Source organism: Anabas testudineus, chromosome 18 (genome assembly GCF_900324465.2).
Source record: "Anabas testudineus chromosome 18, fAnaTes1.2, whole genome shotgun sequence".
NCBI lineage: Eukaryota > Metazoa > Chordata > Actinopteri > Anabantiformes > Anabantidae > Anabas > Anabas testudineus.
Window position 1 is genome coordinate 10,017,336 of NC_046627.1, and position 24,953 is coordinate 10,042,288.

The 24,953-nt window shown below is 38.0% G+C and overlaps 2 protein-coding genes across 5 annotated transcripts; one reads left to right on the plus strand and one right to left on the minus strand.

Moving 5' to 3' along the window:
- Nucleotides 1–27: 27 nt before the first annotated feature.
- Nucleotides 28–1,302, minus strand: LOC113168535 (Fc receptor-like protein 5). 4 transcript variants are annotated; one of them, XM_026369614.2, is made up of 4 exons: nucleotides 1,132–1,302; nucleotides 820–880; nucleotides 437–633; nucleotides 28–317 (listed from the first exon to the last, which is right to left on the minus strand). In XM_026369614.2, the coding sequence occupies exons 1-4, from the start codon at nucleotides 1,160–1,162 to the stop codon at nucleotides 55–57; spliced, it is 552 nt and encodes a 183-aa protein (XP_026225399.1). In that variant the 5' UTR covers nucleotides 1,163–1,302; the 3' UTR covers nucleotides 28–54. The 4 variants fall into 4 exon arrangements, with proteins under 4 accessions (XP_026225399.1, XP_026225396.1, XP_026225395.1 ...); XM_026369611.2 differs by having other exon boundaries at nucleotides 437–694; nucleotides 830–880; nucleotides 1,132–1,291; XM_026369610.2 differs by lacking the exon at nucleotides 1,132–1,302 and having other exon boundaries at nucleotides 437–694; nucleotides 830–970.
- A 2,232-nt stretch (nucleotides 1,303–3,534) lies between these two features.
- LOC113168295 (selection and upkeep of intraepithelial T-cells protein 6-like) lies at nucleotides 3,535–14,638 on the plus strand. Its single transcript, XM_033326510.1, has 12 exons — nucleotides 3,535–3,579; nucleotides 3,838–3,982; nucleotides 4,093–4,434; nucleotides 4,525–4,815; nucleotides 6,683–6,857; nucleotides 6,916–6,991; nucleotides 10,394–10,465; nucleotides 11,123–11,240; nucleotides 11,409–11,747; nucleotides 13,326–13,607; nucleotides 13,689–13,796; nucleotides 13,905–14,638. Exons 2-12 carry the CDS (start codon nucleotides 3,883–3,885, stop codon nucleotides 14,522–14,524), a joined length of 2,523 nt encoding a protein of 840 aa, XP_033182401.1. The 5' UTR covers nucleotides 3,535–3,579; nucleotides 3,838–3,882; the 3' UTR covers nucleotides 14,525–14,638.
- Nucleotides 14,639–24,953: the final 10,315 nt, after the last annotated feature.

Genomic DNA, 24,953 nt, shown 5'->3' on the forward strand with positions numbered 1-24,953 from the left:
TCTGTTGGCAGGTGAATAAATCTGACTGAGAGCTAGAGAAAATAATAGTTTGGATTACGGATGTGTCTCACCTGTGACTTTAAGCCAGCTTTCTGGTGATTCTCCAGCTCCAGAGATGCTGCACTTGTAGAGTCCTTCATGGGACCTGGAAACACTGTGGACGATCATCTCTCCTGTAGAGCTGCTCCCCATGAAATGTCCATCTTTATAGAATTCAGCAGTGAGGTTTGAAGGAGCCTGTTTCTTTCTACAGCGCAGAGTCACATCATCACCCTCCATCACAGGGAGAACAGGACTCTCCAGGATCACAGAACCAGCTGGAGGAAAAAGAAAACTACAGAATTTACTCGAAGCCTTCAATCTACCTACAGAAGAAGATACAACTTCATCAACTACAAATAAACATTTTTAAAATAAATATCTTTTCTAAACATACCAGTTACTGTGACGTTGACCGTGCTGCTTCTTGTGTCTCCACTAGCTTGACACCAGTATTCTCCACTGTCTGCTATAAATGCATTTTTAATGGTGCAGGGTCCTGTCGACATCTCCCAGCTAGACGAACATATTGTTTCAAATCCCTTGAGCCTTCTCTTGACTCTCCAACCCGTCAGTTCACCAAGTCCCTCACAGCTAAAGACAATGGAATCATATTCAAAGAACTGTAGCCTGTTTGGAACAACCCGAAGAAAAACTGGAACACAGAGAGTCGCATAGATTATTAAATACTTAAATGGATGTCTCATTAGTCTTTTAATATTTGTAGCACTAAAACTCAGTATGAAACTGAGCGATAATATACAGTATATAAGATTGTACCATGACTCACTGGTTTTCTGCGGAGAACTGAGGAGAACGTGACGAAAAAGCACCAACAAGACTGGAAAGACAAAGGAGGACAGATATATCATAACAGTTTGATAGAATATTAACAAGTGCATTTGTAATAGCTTGTTTTATTCAACATGCTTTTCAAACTTGCAGGCTGAGTTTTGTTTCACTACACTGAACCAAATGATGAAACTAAATGAGAGGTTTCTACTGACGGAGAGAGAGACCTGGTCACTGATCAGTTTTCACACCTTTAACTTCCATTTTATGTATCAAGCTTTAAATAAGTTGAGTACTCACACAGTCTGGAGAAGGAAGCTGTGACCTCCATGTTGTGTTGCTGCTGAGTGTCTGAGCATTGGACTAAAATACAGACACTTTAAAAGAGCTAAGAGCTTCCTCTTCCTGGAGACAGTGGTTTCAGCTGCTGTGACTTTATCTGTGAGATATAAAACCCCAAAATACCATCTAATGGTATTGCAACAATATTACATTGTATTAATTAACCAGATTGATATGTTTTTATAGTGAAGCCATCATTACCATAAAGCTATGCATGGGTTTGGGATCTCTGCTCTCTTAGTTCTCTTGTTTTCTCTGCAGTTGTTGACAATTCTAGGATATTTGTTTTACATGCACTGTATTAGAAAACCAGTCACTCACTCTAGTGCTCATGAGCAAGCAATAGAAGTCACACTGCCCTCTGTAGTAAGTCAGTCACCTATCACTCCACCCAAATGGGGTCAAAGGGTCATGTTGATGTCTCACAGACTTAAGAACATAATCTATCCAACAACTTCATCTTCCAACACTGAGTCTAGACATACATCTAGACATCACACATCTGTGGGGAAGTAATGATCATAACAAGTATAGTGGTATTTTGGATCAGTTCCCTTTTTCATTTGTATTTCCACATGTAGCCCTCTTAAAAATCAAATTTGTCACAGCTTTCCTCTTGTTTTAACTGCAGTGTTACACCTGAAACATTGAAACATTCTTTCCTTCATGCCTCCTTAGACAACATTGCGTCAAACAGCTTTAACAAAAACTGGTTTCACTTGTTCACTGAGACAGAAATCATAACCGTTTGATCAGGACGTTAAACAGGGAGATTTGCTTTCTATTCTACTGTTTGATATTGCTAAAGAGCTTCTTTCAATAGCAATAAGATAACATGCAGATACCAACCCAATAAAACTTGAAACTTGAAAGTCTTGTGAACTTCTATGCAGACGATTTATTTATTTGTCAATCTGATCCAGTTGTTTCAGTTCCTATTCTTCTGAAAATTGTCAAGTCATTTGGTAAACTATCAAGTTAGAAATTGAGTGGGACAAAACTGAATTTATGCCTCTTAGGAAACATCTCTCTCCCTTTTTTTCTGTATCTCTACCATAAAGAGTTGTTTCTACCCATTTAAGTGATGTTGGACTTTAGACTTTCACAAATTGAAAGCTAACATTAATATCTGGAGTTGCCTACCCTTTCAACAATTTTCCCTATCAATACTATAAAAATGGACATGTTACCAAGATACTTACATCTTTGCCAGAATCTTTCTATACACCTGCTGGACAATACTCTCTCTTATTGACAGTTGGGCCTGTGGTGGTTTGCCCACACTCCACAGGTTAAAACTGAATCTCTGATAGCTTGAGAAACCTCCCTCCCATTGCAACTATTTTCTAGGACACAATCTTTTTGATAATGAATTAGAACTTCATCCATAGAAACTGATTATTGATCCTAAACTGAGTTTTTTTTTTCAATTTACCTACTTAATGCATGATGATGGATGAGGAGGATGAAGGAATTCAGTATCTACACATGCAGAGATATGGATTGACAGAGGGTAAGTATAATAGGTGTATTGTACTGTGAGCAATATGAGGTTGAGGAGAGTATTCTAGGGGAGAGAACATGTGTACATGATGGCCGACAGCAGTAGAGTGGAGACAACTGCAAGGCAGGCAGGCTGAGGAGATTTGATCCCGGGAGAGACGTAAGTTAGTTTTTGTATAATCAGAGACGATGAACTCTGGGCAAAAAAACAATCTTCAACGAGCACAGTTCAGAAGCACAGCATGATGATTCATCATTAAATAGTTTGGGAGTTTGTGATGCTCATAAACACAGAAAAATCATCAGAAGTCTTCATCAGACAGGCTGACAGATTCAAATCGACATAAGCAACAGGTTTATCCAGGAAACAGGCACGAGATCCAAAGTTATGATAATTAGCATCAAAACACTGTAATGAGCAATCCTCCTCATAAATTAGTGACACATTCACAGTCCAACTCTGCCCTCTGCTGTAAATCAGCCTCAAATCACACACACACATGTATTTTCCTGTCTTCTATTATTTTTCTTTATTAACCAACACAGATTTCTTGTTCCAACCACTTGTTGCTTTGTGTGCTATTGTTTTTATTTTAACAGCAGGTAGCACTGAAGAAACTGAAAGTACAGTAGACAGACCAACTTGTTCATGCTCAGTTTACTGCACAAACCTGATCTTTGACACCAAGTTGCCTTGATAATACTTGTCAACAACTAATGTGACAGGACTGGTGCACTGTATTATTTTTATTTTTATTTTGTCTAGATATACAGTTTTCATCAACTGTGTTTCGCACTGGCTTGAGATAAAGAAACTAAAGTATGAACCACGTGATTAAAGAGAAAGAGTTGAACGTCAACATTCTTTTCAGGCACATTGACTCTTTGAAACACGCACAACAGGTAAGGATGCTTTTATGTTTTAAACATTTAAACATTTAACATTAGATAGTTTTCCAGATTATTTTTAACATAGTTTTATTGTAATATTCTGTTCCCTGTTTCTAGATAAAAAATCAAACTGTAAACCTCTTCTGCGGCTGAATGATTCTGTACAAAAGACAAAAATCTATTGCTACAATTGTTGGACAATGCCAACATGCCATACATTTTTCATTGTCTGTCTTTTGTTACTAATAAAATATGTTTACTGAACTTCAGAGAAGAAGAACTGAAACCACTGTTTGATTACTTCAAATCTTCACGATGATTCATCTGAAGGGGATGAAACCTCAACTCAGTGTCTTCACTGTTCTGGTTTTGCAGGACGCTGTTGTCTTTCTTCTCCTAACACACACTTATGCAGGTAACACAATCAAAAATACTAGAAACAGTTGTGATTTGAGTACAGATTTAAGATAGGTATGATATAAATACTGATGACTTACACAGTCCCATGTTCTCTTTCTCCTTTAGTTCAGTCAGAGTTCATTGGTTCGGCTCAGCCAATAGTCGCAATGGTTGGTGATGACATAATTTTACCACTTCACCTACAACCTGCTGAAGATGTTTCAGACGTGACAGTAGAGTGGGCGAGACCGGACCTGGACCCGAGATTTGTCCACGTGAGGAGGGACAATGTTGAATTTCTGATCGATCAGAATCCACTGTACATGGGAAGAACATCTGTGAACAAAAACAAAGCGATGTGTGGAAACGTCTCACTGAAACTCTACAAAGTCAAACTCTCTGATGCAGGAACATACAGATGCTTCATTCCTGATCTGCATATAGACTCTACTGTTCAGCTTGTTGTTGGTAAGTGGGCGCTGGTACATTTGTAGAAACAGTAATGTGATTTGGATCCTTGTGATGACGTCATATTTATATCTCTCCCTCATTTTTAAGGTGGTGTTTCCTCATCTGCTATACAGATTTCCATAGACAACAATGGGGTGGTGTGTAAATCTAATGGCTGGTATCCAGACCCTGAGCTGTTGTGGCTGGACGCTGAGGGAAAGATCCTCTCTGCTGGACCTACAGAGACAGTCAGAGGTCCTGATGACCTCTATACTGTCAGCAGCAGAGTGACTGTGGAGAAGAGACACAGCAACAACATCACCTGTAGAGTCCAACAGAGCAACATCAACCAGATCAGAGAGACACAGATTAAAGTTACAGGTACAAGAATAGTTAATTGAGGTTTAAACACTTTGTCAGTTTTCAGATTATATTTACATATTTGTGTATCTGTTGTGTTTGTGTTTTATTATTTTAGAGAGTTTCTTCGTGGTTCCATCTCCGTCTAGTTCTACAGTTCATTCATCATCAGCTTGGTTCTTTGTCTTGTGGCAGTTTTGACAACTGTCCTTGTTTTTTGGAAAATTAAAAGTAAGTAAGAGGTTTGTTGCCGGACACACATTGTTAACAATACTGCATATAAACAACATATTTCTAAAAACACGTTTTTAGAAATAACCTGTTTTTTTATTTATACCCAAAGAAAATAGAACAACATCCAGTAAAAGTGCAGAACATAAGAAACTGATTGAAGGAGGATACAGAAAACTTGACCATGAGAAACAGTTCAGCTTAATTACTCCAAACCAGTTGGTGATTTGCTCACATCCTCCAGGTCATATGACTGAATAAACTTTAACATATAACAAAACTGAAACACAGTAATATGATTAGGAGAGAACTATTTTCTCCTCATCATGGTTTTATGTGGTGTTGTCTGTGTGTTTGTAGTGATTCACGTGATTTTGTTCTCTATTAACACAATGTACTCTTTGAAACATAATACATTTATTTAAATAATTTAAATAATCTATATCCAAATATCTATTATTTTTCTCACTGCGTGTGTTCTGAACTAAACACTGAGATGAGAGAGGGAGGAAATTCAAATCAGATTTTGTCACCACGTTGTTTATCAAAGTTGGCTGTGTCTGGAATTTATTTTTTTAATATTTACATAAATAATGTTACTCTCTGATCATAAATCACATCCTTGTGTGCTTTTAAACTTTTCATATCATGTAAAGAGTGTATAAATCTACTCTTACTGTCATTGTCCCAACTATATCTACTAAAAATAATGTTTCTAAATAACTAGACTGCAGTTACAGTGATGTTGTGTAACTGTTGTACTTTGTTATCTATTAATCCAGCCCACAGTGTTTGTGTTCACAGTTTAGTTGTATAGAAACACAATTTTTTAGGAGAGTGTGTTACATTGTGCGGGATGCAAAACATTACAATTCTTACTTTTCAAAGTTGACTGTAATATACTGCCCCATGACATTGCTAAAGTTCAAATTAGGAAATAAGGGATGCCTTATTTGAATTATTAACCACCAGCAATTTTGAGGAAGCTACTTTTAAAGCAACTTTGCAAGCTACAAATTATTTATATGATCTATATTATCTTTCTCATTCTATGTCAATGTCAAGTAATTTACCTTCTTCATTTCTCGCTCTGGTGATGGCAGGATATTGTAATTCAGCTTCACTGGTCTCCTTAAACTCTGAAACATATAATTAATAAGAAAAACAACAACAAAACATGAAAGAAGTTAAATATTGTATATACTTTAGGCATGTAAAATAGATTATGTTCATGTTGATTTCAACAGCACAGTTCATGGTCAAGTTTAGATTCTTACCTGGCGCCGCCTCAGGTTTCTGCCTGTTGCAGTAGCTCCGGTTAGATTTTGTAGTTTTGTAGTTATTTTGGGCGTTTTTTTTTTTTTTCTTTCCTTACTTTTCTCTTTTAACTCTCCTTCGAAACAACTTAATTCACGTTGGAATATGGCGTTACTGATTATTTTTTCCCCATTTTTCGTGACTTTTCAAACACTTTATGTACTGATGGGGAATAACAATGGACGGGAGAAAGACCTCTGATCCCCGTGGAGCTAAGGAGAAGGCGCCGGGGATGCAGAGCTGGACTAAAAAAGAAAGAGTGGAAGAGAAGGTTTAAACCTTCTCTACCTTCTGTGGTCACGGGAAATGTGAGGTCCCTGGTGAATAAGATGGACGAGCTCTATGCGCTGACTTCAAGCCAGCGGGAATATCGTGAGTGCAGCGTCATGTGTTTTACTGAGACCTGGTTCAGGAACACCAGGGATTCCGGACTCCAACTGCACCATCAGCGGCTTCAGGACTGTGCGGGCGGACAGAGACTGTAGGAGGAGCGGTAAGAGGAAAGGAGGTGGTGTAACCCCGGACATGTTACGGTAAAGGAGCGTCTCTGTAGCGTCTTCCCACCTCCACTGCTCTGTCTCCCTTACGCAGATCTGACCACAACCTGGTGCTACTCACCCCCGTCTACACTCCTATTGTTCAAAAGCAGACAGTGACCACGAGAACTGTAAGGAAGTGGTCTCAGGAAGCTAATGGGACTCTGCAGGGGTGCTTTGAAGCCACAGACTGGAATGTTTTCTGTGACTAACATGGAGACGACATCAATTCCACGACACACAGCGTCACAGAGTACATTAACTTTTGTGTGGAGAACATCATCCCAACCAGGACAGTGAGGTGCTTCTCTAACAACAAGCCCTGGATCAACAGCAACTTAAAGGAGCTGCTGAACAGGAAGAAGAAGGCCTTTTTGGAGGGAGACAAGGACCAGGTGAAGTCTGTGCAGAGAGAGCTGAGGGTGAGTCTGAGGCAGAGTAAGGACGCGTACAGAAGGAAGCTGGAGAACCAACTCCAGCAGAACAACATGAAGCATGTGTGGTCTGGAATGAAGAAGATCACTGGCTTCAAGGAGAAGGGGAACCAGGTGGAAGGAAACCTGGACAAGGCCAATGAGCTGAACCATTTTTTCAACAGGTTTACAGCACTACTGCCCTGAGCAGCTCTCTGGGATTCTACAGCACCTCTTCAACCTGAGCCTGAGAATGGAGCAGGTGCCAAAGGTTTGGAAAACATCATGTCTGATGCCAGTTCCAAAAACCTCATGTCCTGCTGCTCTAAATGATTACAGACCAGTCGCCCTCACCTCACACATCATGAAGGTCCTGGAGAGACTGGTTCTGACTCATTTGAGACCTCAGGTCGAGACATCACCAGACCCACTGCAGTTCGCATACCGTCCCCGGGTTGGAGTAGATGATGCTATTGTCTACCTGCTTCAGCGAACTCTCTCACATCTGGACAAGGCAAACAGCACTGTGAGGATCACATTCTTTGATATCTCCAGTGCCTTTAACACCATCCAGCCTGTCCTGCTGAGAGAGAAGCTCCTGAAGATGCAGGTAGACTCCTCCACAACCTCCTGGATCACTGACTACCTGACAGACAGACCACAGTTTGTACGACGGCAGTCTGAGCGGGTGGTCAGTAGCACAGGAGCACCTCAGGGGACTGTCCTCTCACCTTTCCTCTTCACCCTGTACACCTCAGACTTTCAGTACAACACTGAGTCCTGCCATCTGCAGAAGTTCTCAGATGACTCTGCAGTGGTTGGGTGTATCAGCGGTGGGAAGGAGACCGAGTACAGAGGTCTGGTGGACAGCTTTGTGAAGTGGTGTGGGACTTCAGGAGGAAGAAAACTGGCTTTGACACTGTGTCCATTCTGGGTGAGAAGGTGGAGGTGGTGGAGAGGTACAAATACCTGGGAGTTCACCTGGACAACAGACTGGACTGGAAGTTCAACACAGAGGCTGTATACAGGAAGGGACAGAATAGACTCTACTTCCTGAGGAAGCTCAGGTCCTTTAATGTGTGCAACAAGATGCTGCAGATCTTCTACCAGTCTGTTGTAGCCAGTGCAATATTCTTTGCTGTCGTCTGCTGGGGCAGCAGCATCAGAGCCAGTGACACTAAGAAACTGAATAAGCTGATCAGGAAAGCTGGCTCTGTGCTGGGGGCTCCTCTGGAACCTCTAGAGCAGGTGGTGGAGAGGAGGATGCTGCACAAACTGCTCGTGTGTTGTTGCTGTGTCTCGTGTATTGTTGTGTAGATCATGTTACTCAATGTTCAAATGTTTTTGTGTGTAATGGCTGCTGCAACACCAAAATTTCCCCTTGGGGATCAATAAAGTATCTATCTATCTATCTAGACAAGCTAAAAGAAATTCACGGCCACATGTTCATTCTCAGTTTCCTTTACCAAACCTGATCATCGACAACAGCTTGCTGTAATGATCTTAATCATACTTAAGAATGAATGTGACAGAACTGGTGTAATTCTTCATTGTAACTAGGTTTTAGTATCATGGTTTGACTGACTGCTGTGACCAGTTTTACATGTTTTAGTGAAACTATTTTGATGATGAGGTCTTGCCATTATTTTTTGCAAATATAAACTAGTGCATAGTGTCAAGTTTCTGATGTTCATCTCAAGTGAATTGTTGCAAATATGAACTAGAAGTTGTACAAGTAAATTCTACAAAATGTTATATTGTACACAGTCCAGAGGCAACATGAACATAGTGAATGTTGCCAGAATATATTGGCTATAATATTTTATATAAATAATCAATTAGCTAACAAGCCCGTTGATTTATTACTAGAAATCTAGAAATCTTATATATGTTGTCATACTGTAAATGATTGTACAGTGAAAAAGGAAGTTGAACCTCACCTGTTTCTGAAGGAGAGGAGGTTTCAGGAATGTAATAAATGGTTGAAGTATCTGTCAAACACACACACACACACACACACACACACACACACACCAATAAACAGAATGCAAAGCTCAATACTGTGTCACACACTAAACTGAATACCAGTAATGTTGCTTCAAACTAATTCTCTGTTCAGTACCTCTGGTGTTTGTTCGTCGTCTTGCACATTGAATTACGCCCCCAAAGAACAGCAGGGTGACGACTGAGACAGTGACACATATGCAGAGCAGCAGATACAGTTGGAGCTGAGGGGAACTGTCGGGGTAAGAATCAGGCGTTTTATGCAATTCTGGAACGAAAAATTGTTAGTGACTTGGGTCAGAGATATGACCTTTCTTCTCTAACATTTCTATGACTTTTTAATATCTAAAATTAATTATTTACTGCTGTGATTGTTTGAATTGAAATTTAATGTGTCCCTAAATACACAAAAATATCAAAAAAACACAATACCTGCTCTTAAATGTGTCATATTTGGGTCACAGACCCCTAAGGGTTATATATAATGTACAATGTGATGCAGACTTCCCCTTCTCGTGTTACTGGTTACGAAGTCAACACAAGGTTTCAGGTTTCTGAGAATCAGAAATAAAAATAACAGCAATAAAAAGCAGGTACAGTGTCACCAGGTGGCACCAGTGAACTACATATTTACCCCACAGTGTCTGGAAGACAGAACATGTTCACAGTCCCACTCTGCCCTCTGCTGTAAATCAGCCTCAGATCACGAACATATTTATTTTCCTCTCTGACAAATGTCTATTGACTTTGTTAAGATTTTCTATTAACACAGATTTCTTATTAAAACACCTGTGGCTTCATGTGTTACTGTAATATTTATTTTAACAGCACATTTAAATATTAGTTCATAAAGCACGTCCTAAGAAAACAAGCTGGAAGAAACTGAAAGTGTTTGATGAGGACACACCCACATGTTTACTGTGCAAACCTGAACCTGTGATTGTCTCGATAATACTTCAGCAAATACTACAACAGAACTGGTGCAGTTCTTTATTATCATTATTAACATTAATATTATCATTATTATTTTGTCTAGATATACAGTTATGTTTTCATTAACTGTGTTTCTCACTGGCTCTAGCTTGAGACATAGAAACTAAAGTAAAGACCATGTGATCAAAGTGGGGGAGGGGGTTGAAAGTCCACATTCTTTGTCGGCAAGGTGACTCTGCGACACACACCCAACAGGTAAGGAGGCTTTTTATGTTTTAAACATTTTAATAGATCGTGTTACTGATTATTTTTAACTCGTCTTAATTGTAATACTTTGTCGCCTGTTGCTAGACTAAAAAATTTAACTGTAAACCACAGTTGTTTGTCGTATACACCTATGAATATGGAGTAACAGTTGTTTCTAACATGAGAAAATGTCGACAATGTCTGGTTAATATTTTGTAAACATGTACAGAGAATGTACACTTGGAAAATGTATGTATATGTACAATAATACTGATTAATGAATGACTACAAAATGAGTACAATGACCGAAATAAGAGCTAATTTGCTTGAGAATTAAAGGAAAAGGCATTAAAAGCATATAAATTAAAACATAAATAAAACATTTGGGAAGCTGTTTTTTTAATAGTTAGTGAACTGCAAGTGTAATTGTGCTATTATTGGCTTGAATCAGTCACTGCATTTTATTTCTTTTCACTTATATTTACACACATCAAAATCAGTTACACCCGTTTTGTCTTGAGTTACTAATAAAATAAAAGCATGTCTAGGGAAGTTTAGTTCTGTGACTGATTGAAAGAACTGAATGATCACGTTCCCTCAAGATCCATACGACTTGTCTGTCCTACTTATTTTCATATTTTACAGCTAAATTATTTTCACTTTCAGAACTCCAGCATGATTCACCTGAAGGACGGACGCTTCCTGAAACCTGAGCTCAGAGCGTTCAGAGTTCTGGTTTTCCATCATGCTGTCGTCCTCCTTCTCCTAAAACACTCTTGTGAAGGTAAAATTACCCCCAAACAACTTTTTGTAATCCGAGTTTACTGTGGATATTAAATAAAAATATGATTTCACAACATAATTGCATACTTATGGCTGTTCCCACTTTTTGTCTATAAATAAAAAAGTAGGAGTAACAAAATAAATAAATAAATTTGTCTCCTCCCTTTAGGTCAGACATTGACTGGAACTTCTCAAACATTAGTAAAGATGGTTGGTGATGAGATCACTTTACCATGTCAGCTGGAACCTGCTACGGATGCTGCTGACCTGACTGTTGAGTGGGCGAGACGTGATCTAGACCCCAGATTTGTCTATTTGAGGAGAGACGGTGTGGATCTTCTGCTTGAGCAGCATCCATCATATGCAAAGAGAACATCACTGTCCACCACCAAACTGAAGTGTGGAGACGTTTCACTGAAACTCTCCAACGTGAAACTCTCTGACGCAGGAACATACAGATGCCTTGTTCCCAAATTTGGCACAGAATCTGCTGTTGAGCTGACTGTTGGTAAGTTGGCATCAATCCAATAAGGAAACATTTGTGTATCATCCTCCTGGAAAAGTGTGAATACATTTTTGGTTGGTTTTTACAGTTATGACATAAGAACTTTTTCAAGAAAGGTCAGTTAATTATTTGGATTTGAACATTTTATGTATTATACTTAACTAGCTGTCACTTTTGTGACAGTATTTTGAAAGAGCACTGGAATGAATGAAGCATTCATCATATCTGAAGGCATGAGGAAGAACTGCAGCAAAGAAGTTATACTGGTATTAACCTACATTAAATGGAACAGTGTGCTGCAGTGATTATGAACTATGGTTGGCTGGTGTGAGCAGTAAGGTGACACTGGAATAAATGACATAATAACAGTAACAAGGACCGAGAAATGCTTGAGATCATAATGGTGACATTTTGGCCCAATGACAGGCATTTTGGAAAACCAGAGGGGAACTTGGATTTACCAAAACAGTAGTTGTGGCATCTGCATTGACCAGAAGATCAAATTTAATTCAATTCAGTTTTATTTGTATAAATCACAAGAGAAGTCATCTTAAGACACTTTACAGTGTTTAAGCTTTAAGATCTTACAGAGTATAATTTTATAGGAAATTACATAGAAAACCCATCAATCTCATTTGTGCAAGCTTTAGGCAACAGTGGTGAGGAAAAACTCCCTTTAGAGGAAGAAACCTCCACTAGAACCAGGTTCTAGGTGGGTGACCATCTGCCTCGACCAGCTGGGGTGATGGGAAAGAGCAGAGAGAAAAGAACAGCAGGCAAAAAGACAACAACTAGCAGCAAGAACATTGGGCAGGTCAGCTGGATTCTGGAGATGTACAGCTCCAGGCCGAGGATACCTGCAGAAAAGTACAGAGAGAGGGAGACAGAGAGGAGGAAACACAACTACAGGAGAGAGAAGACACAAAGTTAATGACAAGCAATGGTGGCATTTGCATTGATACAGGAGAAAGGAGAGAGGAGAGGAGCTCAGTTTATCAGTAGAGGTCCCCCAGCAGACTAAGCTATATCAGCATAACTAAGAGATGATTCAGAGGCACCTGATCCATCTCTAACTATAAGCTTTATAAAAAAGGAAAGTTTTAAGTCTAGTCTTAAATGTAGAGAGGGTGTCTGCCTCCAGAACCTGAACTGGGAGCTGGTTCCACAGGAGAGGGACTTGGTAGCTAAAGGCTCTGCCTTTCTTTGATGTATGAAGTGAAGGAGATATCCTGATCAAAGATAACTCAGATTTCTCAAAGTATTACTTAAGGCCAATATTAAGTCATCTAAGTTAAGGTCAAATAAACTAATGAGTTTGGCACATAGACTGACACAACAATGATTCTGATTCTGAGTTGAGCAGAAAGGCACCTGAAATTAACTTGTAAAGATCAGAAAGAAAACTGCTTAATTAATAAAGTTTAAAATGTAAAAAAGTCATAAAAAGTAATACCTGCTTAAAACCAGGTTCTTACTAACAGCAGTAAGATTAGCTGAAAGTCTAAACTGTAAATGAATGTTTATAACTCATGTGGCAACAATACTATACACTTAAAAACTAAATTTCCTACTCTCTGTTAGGTTCTGTTTCCTCACCTGAGATTCAGATTTCCAAAACCAGCAGTGGAGAGATGGTTTTACAGTGTGAGTCTAAAGGCTGGTATCCAGAGCCTGAGCTGTTGTGGCTGGACGCTGAGGGAAAGAACCTCTCTGCTGGACCTACAGAGACAGTCAGAGGTCCTGATGACCTCTATACTGTCAGCAGCAGAGTGACTGTGGAGAAGAGTGACGTCAACACCTTCACCTGTAGAGTCCAACAGAGCAACATCAACGAGATCAGAGAGACACAGATACATGTTGCAGGTAGAGAAATTATTTATGGAAAAAAGTTTTCAGATACATGCATTTGATTTACATATTTGTTTATGTGTTATTTTATTTTAGATGATTTCTTCGTGGCTCCGTCTAGTTCTACAGTTCGAATCATCATGAGCCTAGTTGTTTTGTTTGTGGCTGTTCTGATGATTGCCCTTGTGTTGTGGAAAATAAAAAGTAAGTAAGATTTTAATGGTTCTTCACAACACACATTGTTTACAACACTCTCTCATAAAGCAACACTGCACAAACATTTTTATAAACACACTTTTTGTATTCTCACAGAAACCAAAATGGATCAGGGTGAAGGTGAACTGGGACATGTAAGAACATTAAGTAACAGCATTGATTTTCAGCTTCTGTTTGACAGAGACAGTAAACATCCAATGACAGAAAGCGAGAAAATAAGGGTTGTGGAAAAGACAAAGGCAAAACTTGATGATGAGAAACAGAAGAATGAGGGAGAACTGAAACATGTGGAACAAATAATTAAAACACTGACAGATCAGAAGGAAGATCTGAAGAAACAGAGAGAGAAACTCAACTCACTACTGCAGGACGTGAAGACTAAGATAGTAGAGAACAAGAAGAAGCTGAAGAAAGGAGCAAAAATTGACAAAGGCAAGAAAATGGAGAAGCGCGAACAAACCAAAGATGATCTACAGAGGAAGAAGCAAGATTATGAGGAACTGTTAAATAACACAGAGACACTACTGGAGACAACAGAGAGAATGATTAATACAATGATAGAAAGGAAGGGGAAACTAGAGAAAGACAGAGAACAAATCACTAAACACCTGAAACAAACAGAGACACAGAGAGATGAAATTCAGAAGAAACTTGAGTTGGAGCGGTCAGAGAGAGAAGAGGAAAAAGATGAGCTGATGATAAATAAATCTGTTTAATAGTTTAATTAGATTTTCAGTTAAAGTCACACAATTAGTGAACAGTTCAGCTTAATTAGTCCAAACCAGTTGGTGCTTTGCTCACATCCTCCAGGTCATGTGACTGAATAAACTTTAACATATAACAAAACGGAATCACAGTAATATGATGAGGAGTTGAACTATTTTCTCTTCATCGCCTCATTCACATTACATTATTGTGATGTTGTTCTCTACTAACACAGTGTAGAGTGGTTGAATTCAGTGAAATTCAAATCATTTAAATTATGTGTTAAACCTTGTTAAGGATGTAATTAGGTTTTTATTGAACTTTACTGAACTATTTTTCTTTTTTTTTTCCTGAATGTGCTCAAATAAATGCGGGGGGAGAGAGAAAATGAAACTGTAAAGAAATATGAGAATTAGATTTTTTTTCCATAACAATTCTTTTATCAACTCCATGTTTTGTCTGAAGTTTTCCCTTATGTAATTTTTTTTCACAATAACGTTTGACAAAGTTTTCTATTCTAACTATTTGTATCCCTGTTGTATCTCAGTGTGTAACTAATCATCAGGCTGATTGTAAAGAGATGGATAAACTGTCTGTGTCCCAACTAAATGTATTCATAATTATGTTTTTATGCAACTAGGCATCAATCATAAGGATCTTTTTGTAGTAAACATAGACATAGCATTATTATGTTGTAATTAAACATTTGTTTAATGGGAATGAGTCCTATGTGATGTTGGGTTTAGGAAAGAAAATGCTTTTGCCAGGACTTAAGAAAGATTGTAAATTCATTGACATTTTAATAAAACGACCCGTTGGATTTTTCTCTCCCCTCAGTCTTTCCTGCCCTTAACTCAGAGCAGTGAGTGACTCATTGAATCATAAAAACTCTTGTAATAAAATGTTGGAGTCACAAATCTGGAGAAGAAAACGAAAGAAGAAAACCGGAGGTTGTAGAGCAGATATCCATGGACAAAAAAAAAAAAAAACAACAAAAAAAACAGTAAAGCGTTCTTACTTGCTCATACAGTAGGTTGCACAAAACCAAAAAACAAAATAAACAATAATCAGTTCTGGTTGACACCTAGTTCACTGACAGCAATTGACACCACTTGTGATTGTAGAGAAAGACAGGAGAAAAAAACAATTGAGGGGCTTTGTGTACTTATGGTTAGGGGAATAAAGAAAAAATAAAACCAACTCTATCTTTCACAGATGTAAGGCAGTAAAATTGAAAAAAAAAAAAAATATCTGTACGTAGGTTTTGTAGCCAGCAGTTCCACAGGGTTCTGTGCTTGGACTGATTCTTTTCACTTTATATATGTCCCCCTTCAGCATTAAAATTAGGAAACACTGTATAATTTCCATTGTTATGCAGATGATACCCAGATTTATCTATGAAAACAGAATAAACTAACCAATTAGTGAAAATTCAAGCATGCTTAAAAAACATAAAGGCCTGGATGTGCTTTAATATCCTCCTAAACTTAGACAAGACAGAGGTTATTTTGTTTGGACCTAAAACTCTCAGAGACACTATGTCTAATCACATTCTCACCCTTGATGACTTAGTTCTGGCCTCAAGTAATACTGTAAGAAATCTCGGAGTTATCTTTGACCAGGATATCTCATTCACTTCACATATCAAAGAAATCTCTAGAACTGCCTTTTTTCACCTGAGAAACATTGTTAAAATTAGGAGCATCCTGTCCCAAAGTGATGCTGAAAAACTAGTCCATGCATTTGTTACTTCCAGACTGGACTATTGTAATTCATTAATAATAGTTTGTCCCAATAACTCATTAAAAAGCCTCCAGTTAATCCAAAATGCTGCAGCTACAGTTCTGACTGGAATTAACAAGAGAGATCATATTTCTCCTACGTTAGCTTCTCTCCATTGGCTCCCTGTTAAATCCAGAATTTAATTAAAAATTCTTCTCCTCACTTGTAAATACTCAATAATCAGACTCCATCTTATCTTAAAGACCTGTTGAATATACAACAGTGGTATGTTCAGACACTGATAGAAACACAGAAGAAAAAAAAAAAAAAAAAGAAGAAGTTGGTACTGCACATTTAACCAGGGAAACTTGATAATAACTTCCATCAAGACAAAGATTATCACTACAAACTTCTACACCTGTTAGACCTTCTCCTAGTTGTGAACTTGGTGTTGAAGTCTTTGAGGAAGCGTAGACCAACACTACAGCACAGCAAAGAAAATTTAAGCAAAAATATTCACATATTTGAGTCACAAGTAAGGAGGGGGATGAGGCAGGCATGAACTGAAAACTGGATTTATTGGAGAAAACTACAAAAACTGGGAAACTAAGGTGGGTGTCAACAGTCACTACAGAAAGAGGCAGAAAAACACAAAGACAAAGTGACAACATAAAACTAAGAAAATGGCAGAAAACAAAGTAACAAACCAGGAACCAAAGTAGGAAAGAAAACCACTGCTCAATGGCAAGAAAACTCACATAAAACCAGATAACAATGTCCTAAGTTCAAAGTAGGGGCAAAGTCCAGAGAATCCAGGGGGGAAAAAAGACTGAGAAGAACGAGCAGGAGCAGGTCTGAGAGCAGATTGCGAGTAGGCAAGTTTTAGCAGGCAGGGGAATGACGCTGGAAGCAGGTTAAGGGCTGACTGGTAACTGGTTGGGGGAACAACAACGATCTGACAGGTTGGAAAAGACTGAGGAAAGTTTTTTTAATCAAAGACAATGAACTCTGGGCAAAAAGCTATCTTCAATGAGCACAGTTCAGAAGCACAACGTGAAAAGTCTGAACAAAAAAATCCTCATTAAATAGTTTGGGAGTTTGTGATGCTCATACACACAAAAAATCATCAGAAGTCTTTATCAGACAGGCTGACAGATTCAAATCCACATAAGCAACAGGTTTATCCAGGAAACAGGCCACAGATCCAGAGTCATAATAATTAGCATCAAAACGTTGTAATGAGCCTCCTCATAAATTAGTGACACATTCACAGTGTTATTTTTCACATTTAACACATTTCTTGTTCCAACCACTTGTGACCTCATGTGCTATTGTAGTTTTTATTTCAACACCATGTTTAAATATTAGTTCATAAAGCAGGTCCTAAGTAAACAAGCTGAAAGAAACTGAAAGTGTTCGATAAGCACACACCCACATGTTTACTGTACAAACCTGAACCTGTGATTGTCTCGATAATACTTCAGCTATTACTGCGATAGAACTAGTGCAGTTCTTTATTATCATTATTAACATTAATATTATCATTATTATTTTGTCTAGATATACAGTTATGTTTTCATTAACTGTGTTTCTCACTGGCTGTAGCTTAAGATAAAGAAACTAAAGTATAAACCACGTGATCAAAGTGGGGGAGGGGGTTGAAACACAACAGGTAAGGAGGCTTTTTATGTTTGAAACATTTTATTAGATAGTGTTACTGATTGTTTTTAACAAAGTTTTGTTGTTTTGCTTTGTCGCCTGTTTCTAGACTAAAAATCCAGCCGTAAACCTCTTACACAGTTGTTTGTCGGATCTATATGAATATGGAGCAACAGTTGTTCATAACATGACATAAAATGTCGGCAATGTCTGCTCAAAGAGAAGAAGTCCAGAGAAGATGCATTTAGAAAATTTACAGTTATGTACAAACATAGTGAATGACTACGAAATGAGTACAATGACAAAAACAAAACATCAAAGCATTTAAAGTAAAACATAAATTACATGTGATTTTATTTTTCTTTTTTTTTTTTTGAATGACTGCTGCTGTAGTGGTGCTATTATTAGCCTGGATCAGTCACTGCATTTTCACGCTTTTTAATTATATTTACCTACTTGAAAATCTGTTGCCCCCTACTTGTCTTGAGTTAATAATAAAATATGAAAGCATGTTTGCAGAAGTTTATGAGAGAAGCTACCTGTGATAGACTGAAACAACTGAATGATCAAGTTGCTTCGATATTCATAAGACATCTCTGTCTTAATAATTTTCATATTTTACAGCTGATTTATTTTCACTTTCAGAACTCCAGCATGATTCACCTGAAAGACAGACGCTTCCTGAAACCTCAGTTCAGAGCGTTCAGTGTTCTGGTTTTCCATCACGCTGTCGTCCTCCTTCTCCTAAATCACTCTTGTGAAGGTAAAATTACCCCCAAACAGCTTTTGTGTGTGAAGATCATGATCCGAGTTTATTATAGATCTAATTTTTTGAATATTACTTTACATGACAATACATACTGTTTCCACAGTGGCTGTTTCCACTGTTTGTCTGTAAATAAAAAAAGTAGGAATAAACCATTGTTTTTAACAATGGTTGGAGATGAGCTCACTTTACCATGTCAGCTGGAACCTGCTGTGGATGCTGCTGACCTGACTGTTGAGTGGGCGAGACGTGATCTGGACCCCAGATTTGTCTATTTGAGGAGAGACGGTGTGGATCTTCTGCTTGAGCAGCATCCATCATATGCAAAGAGAACATCACTGTCCACCACCAAACTGAAATGTGGAGACGTTTCACTGAAACTCTCCAACGTCAAACTCTCTGACGCAGGAACATACAGATGCCTTGTTCCCAAATTTGGCACAGAATCTGCTGTTGAGCTGACTGTTGGTAAGTTGGCATCAATCCAATAAGGAACAAATGTATGTATAATGTAATAATGTAATGTATGTATAATCTATCAGAAAAGGTGTAAATGCATTTCTGGTTGGTGCTAGATTCATGACATAAGAACTTTTTCACCAAAGCTTAGTTAATTATTTGGATTTGAGCATCTGATGTACTATATCTAACTAGCTGTCACTTTTGTGACAGTATTTTGAAAGAGCTCTGGAATGAAGGAAGCATTCATCATATCTGAAGCCATGAGAAAGAACTGCAGCAAAGAAGTTATACTGGTATTAGCCTACATTAAATGGAACAGTGTGCTGCACTAATTATGAACTAGGGTTGACTGGTGTGAGCAGTAAGGTGACACTGGAATTGATAAATAATACAGACACAAGGACTAAGGAACGCTTAAGGAATAATGGGGATATTTTGGCCCAATGACATTTTTGAAAACCAGAGGGGAACTTGGATTTCCCAAAACAGTAGTTGTGGCATCTGCATTGACCAGAAGATCCAATTTAATTCAATTCAATTTTATTTGTATAAATCACAAGAGAAGTCATCTTAAGACACTTTACAGTGTTTAAGCTTTAAGATCTTACAGAGTATAATTTTATAGGAAATTACATAGAAAACCCATCAATCCCATCTGAGCAAGCTTAAGGCAACAGTGGAGAGGCTCCAACTAAAAAACTCCCTTTAGAGGAAGAAACCTTCGGCAGAACCAGGTTCATGGTGGGACACCATCTGCTTGGATTAGCTGGGGTGAGTGGAAGAACATCCATCCATCTCTAACTATAAGCTTTATAAAAAGGAAAAGTTTTAAGTCTAGTCTTAAATGTAGAGAGGGTGTCTGCCTCCCGAACTGAACTGGCAGTTGGTTCCACAGGAGAGGGGCTTGGTAGCTAAAGGCTCTGCCTCCCATTCTACATTTGGAAACTCTAGGAACCACAAGTAAACCTGCAGTCTGAGAACGGAGAGTTCTGCTTGGAAGATATGGAACTATGAGTTCTTTAAGATAAGATGGAGCCTGAATATTAAGGGATTTATAAGTGAGGAGAAGAATTTTAAATTCAATTCTTGATTTAACAGGGAGCCAATGGAGAGAAGCTAACGTATGAGAAATATGATCTCTCTTGCTAATTCCAGTCAGAAAACTGGCTGCAGCGTTTTAGATTAACTGGAGGCTTTTTAATGAGTTATTGGGACATCCTATTAATAAGGAATTACAATAGTCCAGTCTGGAAGTAACAAATGCATGGACTAGTTTTTCAGCATCACTTTGGGACAGGATGCTCCTAATTATAAATGTTTCTCAGGTGGAAAACGGCCGTTCTAGAGATTTCTTTGATGTATGAAGTGAAGGAGATATCCTGATCAAAGATAACTCCGAGATTTCTTACAGTATTACTTGAGGCCAGAACTAAGTCATCAAGGGTGAGAATGTGATTAGACATAGTGTCTCTGACCTCTGTCTTGTCTGGATTTAGGAGAAGGAAGTTGGAGGACATCCAGGCCTTTATGTCTTTTAAACATTCTTGAAGTTTGACTAATTGATTAGTTTCTCCTGGTTTCATGGATAAGTATAGCTGGGTATCATCTGCATAACTATGGACATTTATAGAGTGTTTCCTAATAATATTGCCTAAAGGGGACATACATAAAGTGAAAAGAATCGGTCCAAGCACAGATCCCTGTGGAACTCCATAGCTGACTTTGCTGTGCATGGAAGACTCATCATTAACATGTACAAACTGAAATCTATCTGATAGATATGATTTAAACCACTCTAGTGCTGTTCCTTTGATTCCAATGACATGTTCCAGTCTGTGTAATAAAATGTTGTGATCTATAGTGTCGAATGCAGCACTAAGATCTAACATGACGGGTATAGAGAGTAGTCCATTGTCTGATGCCAATAGAAGATCATTAGTGACCTTTACCAGTGCTGTTTCTGTACTATGATGTACTTTAAATCCTGACTGGAAATCTTCATACAGGTTATTGCTACGCAGGTGGTCGTACAATTGCTTAGAAACTATCTTTTCAAGGATTTTAGAGATAGGGCAGATTGGATATTGGTCTATAATTCGCCAAGACCCCTGAGTCCAGAGTAGGCTTTTTGAGCAGGGGCTTGACTACAGCAACCTTAAAAGCCTGTGGTACGTAGCCTATTTGTAAAGATAGATTGATCTGATCTAATATGGACGTGCTGATCGAAGGTAAGACATCCTTGAGGATTCTAGTCAGGATGGGATCTAAGAGACATGTTGATGGTTTAGAGGAATTAATTACTGAAATTAATTCAGAATGATCTACGGGGAGGAAGCAGTCTAAGTACGAGCGTGGTCTTGCAGATGAATCTAGAGTTGTTGTACAATCCATGCTGTATGCAGGGAGGAGCTGATCAATTTTTTCTCTAATAGTTGTGATTTTGTTTGTAAAGAAATTCATGAAGTCATTGCTGCTGAGAGTTGAGGGAATACTAGGCTCAACCGAGCTATGACTCTTCATCAGCCTGGCTACAGTGCTGAAAAGAAACCTAGGGTTGTTTTTATTTGCCTCTATTAATGAGGAGTAATATGAAGTTCTAGCTTTACAGAGGTTTTTTTTTTTTATATATTATTAAACTATCTTTCCAGGCTAGGCAATATTCATCTAAATTGGTGGAACGCCACCTCCTTTCCAACTTACGTGATTTCTGCTTTAAGGTACGGATTTTTGAATTGTACCATGGAGCTAACTTCCTCTGACTCACTAGTTTCTTTTTCAGAGCAACAGTATCAAGTATTGTTCCAAGTGAAGCACCAGTACTATTAACAAGATAGTCCACTTGCGCTGGAGTAACATTGAAATAACTGCCTTCCTTTCTGTTGGTACATGGCTCTGAAATAAAAGATGGAATCAGTTCCTTAAATTTGTCCACAGCATTTTCACATAAACATCTACTGTAGTGAATCATATCTGTAGGTTTAGTAAAGTCTGGTACTGTAAATTCAAATGTAATTAAGAAATGGTTCAGATAGAAGACGGTTTGGGGGAAAAACTATTAACTGATCAACTTCCACACCGTATGTCAGAATAAGATCAAGGGTGTGATTAAAACAGTGAGTGGGTTTATTTACATTTTGGGTAAAACCAATGGAGTCTAACAGTGAATTAAATGCAGTGTTGAGGCAGTTATCATCAACATCTACATGGATATTAAAGTCACCCACTATAATGACTTTATCTGCACTAAGAACTAAATCAGATAGAAACTCTGAGAATTCAGTTAAGGGACAGGAGGATGGTACACAATAACCAACAGGACTGGTTTTTGATTTTTCCAGTTTGGATCAGAGAGGCTAAGAGTGAGGCTCTCAAATGAATTAAACCTATGTTTAGGTCTGAGGTTGATTAACAAACTTGAGTGGAAGATTGCTGCTACTCCTCCACCCCGACCTGTGCTTCTAGGAACATGATAATTAACATGACTTGAGGGGGTCGACTCATTCAGAGAGACATATTCATCCTGCTGCAGCCAGGTTTCAGTCAGACAGAATCAGTCTATTTGACGGTCAATTATCAAATAATTTAATAAGAGGGATTTAGACGATCTGATATTTAAAAGTCCACATTTGATTGTTTTCTTGTTATTTTGTTCTAAGGGAGGAGTCGTCCTTATTTTTATTAGGTTTTTATCAACAACTCCTCTTGTGTTAGTTTTAGATATAAATAATTTAGGTACTCGGGGAGCAGACACTGTCTCTATGGGGTTATGGTAGTTTTGGGGGGTGACGGCCGTAAGGAAGCTGCAGAGAGGTGTGTAAGACTGCGTCTCTGCGTCCTTGGCTCCACTCTGACATGTCAGGGTTTAGGTCGTCTAATAAACTCTGTCATATTCCTAGAGAGTTGAGACGCACCATCTAAAGTGGGATGGATGCCGTCTCTTCTAATCAGCCCAGGTTTTCTCCAAAACGTTTTCCAATTGTCTATGTAGCCCACATTGTTAGCGGGACACCACTTAGACAGCCAGCAGTTGAATGACGGTCATGCGGCTAAACATGTCGTCACTGGTCAGATTGGGAAGGGGTCCAGAGAAAACTAACTTCAGAAGAAACTTGAGTTGGAGCAGTCAGAAACAGGAGAGGAAAAACATGAGCTGATGATAAATAAATCTGTTTAATAGTTTAATATATAATAATAATCTATATATATGTTTGTAGTGATTCATGTGATTTTGTTCTCTATTAACACAGTGTACTCTGTTTGAATCATAATACAAGTTATTTAAAGTATGTGTAAAAACGTGTTTAGGATTTAATAAAGTTTTTAATTGAAATTTACATCAACGTTATTATTTTTTCTCACTAAGTGTGTTGTTCTGATATAAACACTGAGGTGGGAAAGGGAGAAAATCTAAATGTAAAAGAAAAAAAAATTCAAATCAGATTTTGTTACTATAACAGGTGCTGTTTACAAAATATTGCAATGTCTGTATTTTGTAATTTTTTCATAAATAATGTTTGACTCTCTGATGATATATCACATCCTTGTGTGCTTTTAAACTTTTTAAACTTTTCATATCAGGTCGACTGTAAATAGATAAATCTACTATTACTGTCATTGTCCCAACTCTGTCCACTGAAAACTATGTTTCTATATAACTAAACTGCAGTTACAGTGATGGTGTGTAACTGTTTTGAGATATTTTTTTCATCTCATGGTTTTATATGGTGTTGTCTGTGTATTGGCTGTTTATTGTAGATTTGTTTATTTTGTTCTCTACTAACACAGCTTACTCTGTTTGAATCAAAAAGTGTTTAAATTGTGTGCAGTTTTGTGCTTTTAAATTGTTTGTATCAGTGATTATATCTCAGTGTCTAACTAATCATATCAGGGTGATTGTAACGAGATGTAAAAATCAACCATTATTGTCATCGTCCCAACTCTGTCTACTGAACAGTATGTTTTCATGTTTTTTATCATCCCATGTGATGTTGTGTTTAGGTAAGAAAAGAATATACAGGTGCTGGTCATATATTTAGAATTTCATCAAAAAAGTTGATTTATTTCACTAATTCTGTTCAAAAAGTGAAACTTGTATATTATATTCATGCATAACACACAGACTCATATATTTCTAGGGTTTATTTCTTTTAATTTGGATGATTAGAGCTCACAACTAATGAAAAACCCAAATTTAGTATCTCAGAAAATTAGAATATTACTTAAGACCAATACAAAGAAAATCTGCGGCACTGCTCAGGTGTTATGAGAGGGGACCTCTACTGATACACTGAGCTCCTCTTCATTCTCATTTCTTCTATATCAATGCAAATGCCACCATTTCATGTCATTAACTTTGTATCTTCTCTCTCCCGTAGTTGTGTTTCCTCCTCTCTGTCTCCTGCTCTCGCTGTACTTTTCTGCATGTATCTTCAACTTTGGAGCTGTATATCTCCAAAGTCCTTTTACTGACCTGCCCAATGTTTGTGTCTGCTGTTCTTTTCCCTCTCTTCTTTGCACTCACCCCATCCAGTCAATGCAGATGGCCACCCACCCTGAGCCTGGTTCTGCTGAAAAGTTATATTTCTCTAAAGGGAGTTTTTCCTCTCTACTGTTGCCTAAAGCTTGCTCAAAATGTATTTTTAGTTTTTCTATATAATTCTGTACACAGTTATATTCTGTAAGCTCTTAAAACTTAAACGTTGTAAAGTGGCTTGCAATGACTTCTGTTGGAATTTGGCACAATACAAAAAAAAAAAAATGTATTGAAATTAATTGAACTGTGACATTATCCATAGCATTGTTTTACTAGTAAATTCAGAGTTTAAAATTTT